Here is a 9046-nt window from a genome sequence, read left to right on the forward strand (position 1 = left end):
TCACATTCACGTTACTGCAGCTGGCAGCATCTGTTTTAAGGTAGGTCTTACCTATTTTGTAGTCTCCATGAACCAACTAGTCTTGCCTTACATAGGTCCACATATGATCATTTTAACCATGCCAATGGCTGATCATGTGACCAACATTCCCATTTCCAATTCATAGTCACATCATGACACCATATATATATATACAAACCGCAAATAGTTTAAGTTGATACTTCACTATTACGAGCCATTTTCGCATGGCCGTATACATATACATCATAACATATTTAAACCAACAAGGGGTAGTCTTATACATGCCATTTCAAGTTCAACCAAGAATTTATACCAAAATGGGGGCTTGATAGTGTGGATGGCTTCGACTTCAACGATCCCGAATCCGATTGCTATCGAGCGAAATCTAGAAAACCGAGAGCCAAAGCAATGAGTAAGCATTTTTATGCTTAGTAAGTCTCAAGGAATATAATCAACTCTAATTACAGCAATACATTCACATAGTTAAATGCATCATTTCATTAATGCACATTCACATAATCATACTTACTTCACCATCCCAACTCTTATGTTCATACACAAATAACGGCTTCATTAAGGCCGATAACTCGTTCCATCATAGGAGCGGATATTCACACGCCTTACTCCTAGCGCAAAGCACACACCGCACTTACCTTGTCATTGGGAAATTTTACAAGTGCATTAGCTGAAATTTTCCAGCAAGCTTATAATTTTCAAATCACATACCTTCGAGTTTAACCGGATGTCGCTACTCGATCAATCGCCTTCGGACATAGCCCGGTTATGGTAACCCGCACCAAGGCCTACGGACTTAACCGGATATCACGATTTGCACAAATGCCTTGGTCTTAGCCGGATAGAATGACTCGCACGAATGCCTTCGGTCTTAGCCCGGATGTAGCCACTAGCACAATTGCCTTCGGTCTTAACCCGGTTATAATTTCCAGCATAATTGTCTTGGGCTTAGCCCGGATATCATTCAATTTCTCATGCACACATACATCAATAATCATTGGACATACATATTTATTTTCGTTACTAAGGCTCAAACACAATTATAATCACTAACATAATCGCCTTCGGGACTTAGCCCGGTATCATTCAATACTCATACACACATAAATCAATAATCAATACATCCATATTTCATTCCACATAATTCAAGTAAGGTCACTTCTTGAGGACTTACCTCGGATGTTGTCGAACGGCTTTTACGGCTATTCGATTACTTTTTCCTTCCCTTGTCCAATTGTGGCCCTCTTAGCTCTTGAGCTAATTCAAACAAATTCAATTTATCAAAACCTCATTGTGCTAGCTTATGGCGAATATGACAAGGAATTTAAATGGTCATATGGCCACCCTTTAGCTTGAATACACAATGGTCATGCACATTTTATACTACATCAAGCAATTCAATACAATTTATTCGAGCATCAAGGAAAAGCTAAGGCCTTCAATAGGCTACCCAAGGCGAATATACTTGTCCATGTTGAGGCCAATTATGCACTTAATACCACACAAAACAGCATGCATTTTACTAGTTAATGCTTTGCATATTGTAGCTTAAAACTTACAATATAGCATCAAGCACTCATATGTGTGCTAGGCGAATGTGCTTACAATTTCACAATTATTCTTCAACATCTTCTTCTTTAAACAAACTTATTCATCACTTCCTTCATAACCAAAACATCATGTGCAAACATATATATACATATATGAGCATGGTCAATTTCAAGGTGTCCATAGCCATCCAAAACACAAATTTTAACTAACATGCAAGAAGCATGAACCATGCTCATGAATGCATCATGGCCGAATATGACAATCATGCTCCTTTTCAACTTCAATCATGATAAAACAAAAGAAAGCTCAAAATCTTACTCAAGAGTAGACAATCCATCATTGCATGCATCATCATCAAGCTTCACACTTAGCATGCAATGGCTTTATCACCATAACAACTTTGGCCAAATACCATTTCCATGGCTTAACAAAGATTTGAGCCATGGCTAACATGCACATCAAGTTAGCAACCAAAACATGCATGAAACTCCTAACACAACCTCATACATACCTTAATCTTGATGCAAACTTAGCCAAATCTCCTTCTAGATCTCTTCCAAACCAAGCATGAAGCAAAAATCCTCCTTCTTCCTTAGTTTTGGCTCAAAGAAAGGATGAACAAAATTTTTTCTTTCCTTCTCTACAACTCACGGCAATGGGGGATTACCACACTCACACACATTTTTTTTTCATTTTTTATCACCCATACACCTTTGTTTATTATTTCACCCTAATGCACCAACAAAACATGTTTCATGACATGTTTAGCCCATCCTCCTTGTCATGGCCGGCCACCACCTATAAAGGGGAATTTGACATGCAAGTCCATTATTTTGCATGCATGCTTTAATTAGTCATCACACATTTCCTATCATACTTTCAAAGTTCATTACTAAGTCCTTTCTTGTGGAATTCACCCTTATAACACTAAATCAATCATCATAAAATGTCATACATGAGCACACACATATTATAGGCATCAAAATAATTTTTTAATTATTTTTATGCCTCGGTTTTGTGGTCCCGAGACCACCTTCCGACTAGGGTCAATTTTGGGCTGTCACATTATACCACAACATGTACCAAAAACACTATTTTAAGTAACCTTAACTATCATCTTTATATCTAGCCTATACATACCATATTTACATATTTCCATGAGTTCAAAAGTACCAATTGGCAACTGGATAGTGTGATGCATATCTCCAACTTTATCCGAATTGAGCGAGCTATCGAACCTCTATAAAACATGGAAAAGAAACAGAGTAAGCTTTATAGCTTAGTAAGCCCGTATAATTCAAAATTTAACTTACCATTTATACATAATCAAATAATTAAAAAAAGTATATCAAATCCACTTTCCAAATGCCTATACACAAGTATTTATCAATATTAGTCTCATAAGTACATATAATAAACCTTTATCTCAATTTCATACATCAATATATTATATCATACCAACTTCATGTAACATGTATAACATATGTAACATTTCATCTTCATTCATATAATCAACAATCCATTTATATAACCAGTAATTCATCTGTATAACCATTAGCAGAATTATGCCCGTTGAACCTATTAGAATATCGATAATACATGGGTGATACACACTAAGTGTATTAATCAGTAATTTGTCAATTCATCATCAAATTCACTCTTTCAAGCTATGATCAGTAAACTCCTCCTGAGCTGATGAACAATAAGCTCTGATAAGCTCTGACGAGCTGAGAACAGTAAGCTCTAACAAGCTGATATATCGGTAAGCTCATACGAGCTCTTGTGAGTCCGCAACACATGCAGGATCTCGACCTCGACGGTAACCCTAGTGACATATCACTCGTACCCTACAAATTCCTATGGTTCAAATGGGCTCGGTAACCATCAGATTATATCAATAAGTCATTTGAATTTCAAGTAGGTCATTTACTCAATTACATACATTCATTTCAAAAAATTACAAGTATTTAAAAGTTCGATTCTAATTATACGAACTTACCTCTTATTGCTCAGATAACAAATATCGGCCAATCGTCAACCTTTCCTTTTTCTCGATCTAGATTCAATCCTTGCTTATGTTGATCTATATATATATTTCAAAATTAGCACATTCAGTATCCGATCTATTCAATTTAACCTTTAATTCATATTTTGGAAAATTTGCACATTTGCCCCTAATGTTTCATATTTTTACAATTTAGTCCTTATCACATAACATTGCAAATTCATGAAATTAATAACAAACCCATGCTTAGCCAAGTTTTAATGGAGTCCCTAGCAGCCTATATCTTTTATTTATTCACACTTTTACCCACATAATTTTACATTTTCACAAATTATTCCCTTTTTCACATTTTTGTCAAAAATCACTTTACAAAACTAGTAAACCTATCAATAAACCTTCATAATCTATCACCAATATCAATTTACTCAAACATTCAACAATGGCAATGGGCAAAACCCTTGTCTAGATCCAAAAGAGCCCTCAAGACCAACATAATTAGTAGTAGGCTCAAGAGCATTTTGTCCAAAATTTGGACCAGCAATGGCCTGCCCACTAGGACTAGATGGCCCAATATTCTGACCTGTATCATGCAGTCTGTGGACACTAGAAGAAGGCGCAAAAAAACACTGACCCGAATCACGCTCCATGGGTGGTCTGTCATATGGGCCATAATAAAGACTTGCTACCAGCAGACTGAACCATATTACCGTGTGGTCCACCAGCAGACCCGACCAAGTGACTAGCCTCATTAATTTTATTATAGGCAAAGGGATTAGAAGCCCTAGTTTGCGGTAGAGGAAACCCAAAATTCTGGAGTGGTGGCCATCTTCCCCACAAAGTGCCGCTAGGAAATTGTGCCGGAATAATTCCCGCCAAGCTAGCATGCTGCCCAGGTCCACTAAAACTAGCAGATCGTCTAGAAAAATCATTGTGCAACCCCTGTCCATCATGAGTAGAGGAGAATCACGCTGCGGTCTGAGTAGCTTGATCGTCGTAGTCACGATTGAATCAGTAGAAGTATCACTATGCCAGATGACCATAACGGCTTTAGTTCTGACACTGTATCCGAGGATGAAATCCACCCCCACGTGAACCAGATATGGAACAACCACCACGATCTGACTCGGCCGCTGCTGTAACAGGAGGAACTTCAACCATATAGGCATGCATCGGCACATCACGCACTTCTCGTGTCTGACGACTTTCAAACTCCAATAGAACATCAACTATTTTCTGGAATGGAGGAGTCTTCGAGGAGAAGGACGACAGAGTTAACACCGCATCAAAGTCAGATGAGTGACCGACAAGGATAACCTCCACCCTTTCGGCCTCCAAAATGATAGATACAGAAGCCTCAAGTAATTTTTAGGTATTCTGGATCTTGGCAATATACTCCTTGACAGTTAACTCTCCTTTCTTGATGGAGTGCAGTTCATGTTTAATACGTCACATCTTAGCACCAGTGGAAGTGGCAAAAAGATGATTTGCAGTGCTACAGACTTCACAATCCGTTTTAATAGCGTAAAACAAGACAGCACAGAAGAACTAATCGTAGAGAGTAACCAAGAGGCAAGTAACATATCTTGTTGCACAAACAAGGATGCATTAGGATTCGGAGTCAAAACACCATCCGGAGACGCCATAAATCTAGGTGGAGTAGGTAACGTGCCCTCTAAAATTCCTTGCAACTCATATCCTTCTGTGATTAATTGAACATGCTGCTGCCATTGCACAAAATTTCCTTTATCTAATTTCATGGTGTCATGATGAGGGAATGACTGAACCAAACGCGAGATGGAAAAAGAAAGACTAGTATGACTAGTTGAAGTAGAATCTATTGAATTAGCCATGGATCGGTAGTGGAAGCAAGCACAAGGAAATTAGGCGACTGATAGTAACTATATTATTGCGTAAACAGATAATAAAATGAGAAGAGAACAAATTGAGAGAATTGAAACTGCTGAAAAATATTGCTTAGTATTCTTTATCTGCTTGAATCAGTACAATGCTAGAGTTTATATACTTGTATATGACTAACTGTTCTTAACCAACTACAAACAACATACCAGACTAGGTAACAGATTAATAACAGACTAACAATCTCTATACTCTAGCAAACATGACCTAATCCACCCAGTCCAACCACTCCAATATGCAAACTAGGCTTATCGAATCCATAATATCTCAATGGATTATACACTATAATCCCAACACAAAGCAGATGAGCAGTGGCATCAAGAGGAAGGTTGTCAAAGATGCGGACAATAAAATGTTCATCAGTAACCATAGTATGGGAGCAGCCTCTGTATGTAACACTTCTATCGGGGTACTCTGTCCCATAGGTAATTATAGATTTGGGGCAGTAATTCTCAAGATTGTTTTTGCAGCTATCATAGGAGTGGCATGATCCTACCACGCACCCAACTCCAACTCGGTCTCCAACATTAAACTGTTGGACCTTAGTTCCCACTTCTGTCACTTCACGAACAATCTCATGCTTGCATCCAATATAGTGTTTAGGTTGACCAATTAACTATGATTCATATATAGTTGCATATGTGAAGTTTCTGTTATTAAATATGCAACATCAAATGTATGAATGAGAAACATACCCAGGGACTAGAGGGTAGAAAGACATGCCCCATTCATTCTTAGCCATATGAAGATCGGAATGGCATATCCCACAATAAAGAACCTTGAAAGCCACATCCTTTTCTCCTGTTGCCTTGCAAGTGCAAACCCTACGTCAGTTACAGACCCTTTTGAAGAAGATCAAACATGGGAACTGATTCAATGATAAAAAACCTTCTAGAAATTTTGAAGGGAGACAAGACACAGAAACTGTTTTTAGCTGCCCATCCAAAGGCCTTGTTGGGGTGCTCTTCTTCTGCCAATCTTGTCATTGTTGGATTCATATAATTATTTCAACTCTTTCCAAGCAAAGCAAAGCAAAGCAAATTAGGTGTTCAAAACCTGATACCTGGTGCTGTGTTGCATGGTATATGTGAGAAGATGGTTATTTGAAGCGTAGGATTTGGCGGCTGTGCTAACGTACTGCGTGACCCGAGCAATGATCTATGCCCAATGCAAACAACCCAACTCTGCTCTTTTATGGATGGAGACATCAAGGATGGCCTATTAAACAAAATAATATATTTCTATAAAGACTTATATTCAATGCATAAAACTAATTTTAAAAATATTAAACTATATTGTAGATACCATATTTTCTCTCCTATAAAATGATGTATGACAATTATTTGAATTTAAATTTGTAAAATAATCTATATATCTAAATTCATTTATATGTGGTATATAATCCAAATAGTATTATTGAAATTCAAATTTAACAAGAAAATTATTTTTTAAATACTATTAAATAATATCATACACTGATAATTTTTGTTGTTAAATTTATTGGTGTGGTATTTCGATTTAAAAAATACTCATTCGTAATCATGTAACAAAAACTCAATGTTATAATAAACTTGAAATTGACATAAAATTTTAAATATTCAAAATTAGACTTGAATTATAATATTTTAAAAATAGAGGACTAAATTGCTTGAAACAAAAGTAAATGACTAAATCTCAAATGTAGAAAGAGCATAGTGACTTGGATCATATTTTAATTTAGGGTAAAATGCATAGACAGTCACCCAACTATAAAAAAAAAAAATATTTTAGGCACCCAAAATAAAATGTTTGCATTTTAAGCATCGACATTACACAGTTTAGTCATTTTGGTCACTCTCGTTAAAATCACAAACGATAAGCTGACATGCCAGCTAAAACATTGGTATTATAACAAGTTTAGCACTCAACATTTACATATTATATATCGATTTAGTCATAATTTTTAAAAATTATCCTCAAAATTTACAAATGTTCTTAAATTAATTCTAATTCTAAACAATTCAAAAAAATATATATATAAAAATACATAAATTCAAAAATATAATAATAAATTTAAAAATATAAAAAAATATTATTGAAAAGAAATAATATATAAAATTTTAAAATATATAAAATAAATATTTACAATAAATATTTTTAATAAATTAATATTAATATTAATATTAAATAAATATAATTACATTAATATTAAATAAAATGAAAATCTCCTCACCTTGTCCCTCTCCCTCCCTGTCTCCCCCACCATCTCCCTTCCTACCCCTCATCGTCCCTCTCCCTCTCCCTTTGCCCCACCCCACTGTCTCCCCCTCTCATTCCCAAAACCTATAAGATTGTATGCGGAGTACAATCTTCATCTCAAGCATCAAAACTAAGGTAGTTGTACACGTGACAATCTTCTCCTAAGCTATATGATATGCTTATCATTTATATGCATGAACCTAATTTTTAGTTAATTTATTTTTCATCATGCTATCACATAAATGAATAAAATAAATTGATGCTGACCAAAATTTTTTTTGATGATTTTATCCTAGAAAAATAAATAATAATTGAACTTACACTTATTATCCCAAAGCATTCTTTGTGTCTTTTCGATGAAAATCAAACATCCTAGTTTTCAGTTTGCTAAAACCCAAAACTTGAAAAAATCCACTGAACTTATTGCCCCCTCCTTCAACCACCGGCCAGCCGGTCGTCGTTGTCGCCATTGCCAGCAACTGTCGGCCACCCTCAGCCAGCGCTGGCTTTCTGCGATCAAGCCACTGCCAATTCTTAACCATTGGTTGGGTTGGGTTTGCGTCATCTCTATTAGTTACGGATATATCTCAACTCTCCGAGTTCTATTGAAAAATAAGGTTAGAAAACCCTAAGTTCGTTTTCGGCTTACATGAATTATTTTAATAAAACAAAATAAAATAAAACCTATATAGAGATGATAGTCCACGATCTAATTACATACCCCAAAATTTATTAAAACCTAAAATTACACTCAACTAATTTATGAGAATCACAAGTTTGGCAAAATTATTTCATCATATACAATTAAATAATTAAAAGATTTATTTACACACGTAACCCAAAACATGCATATAATTAAAAGAATGTCAAATCTTATATAAAAATTAACCAAACATGAAGAATAGAGAGTATCCAATATCTGTTTAAACTATAAACATAACACAACTTGACTTTGATACCAATTATTTAAAAATTTTGGTTAAGAAAATAATTTACAGTTATAGCGGAAGATTAAAAATTTTCAAAATCTAGTCTGTTTGTGATATTTATACAAATAAACTTTAACTGAATAGTACTTGTGCTTTGTGCAAGATGAAACCAAGTTGATCATGGCTTTCAACCAAACAACTTTTTTTGCTATTCTCGTTCCAAGAACTACGCTAAGTGTAGACTCGAGCAACACGAACCAAATCACAGAAAAGAAACAATGTAGTTACTTCCAGTAGGAAAATAATCTCTCTCAATAGAAACTGACAAATATCATAATTTCTAGAAAATATAATTTATTATTAGATAATT

The 9046-nt window shown here is 35.3% G+C and overlaps 1 protein-coding gene across 1 annotated transcript; it reads right to left on the minus strand.

The window, feature by feature from the left end:
* Window positions 1-5702: 5702 nt before the first annotated feature.
* LOC108477843 (probable mannitol dehydrogenase) lies at window positions 5703-6495 on the minus strand. The gene is made up of 3 exons (XM_017780326.1): window positions 6435-6495; window positions 6233-6351; window positions 5703-6125 (listed from the first exon to the last, which is right to left on the minus strand). Exons 1-3 carry the CDS (start codon window positions 6493-6495, stop codon window positions 5703-5705), a joined length of 603 nt encoding a protein of 200 aa, XP_017635815.1.
* Between the last annotated feature and the right edge of the window lie 2551 nt (window positions 6496-9046).

The sequence above is a fragment of the Gossypium arboreum genome, chromosome 12 (assembly GCF_025698485.1).
Source record: "Gossypium arboreum isolate Shixiya-1 chromosome 12, ASM2569848v2, whole genome shotgun sequence".
NCBI lineage: Eukaryota > Viridiplantae > Streptophyta > Magnoliopsida > Malvales > Malvaceae > Gossypium > Gossypium arboreum.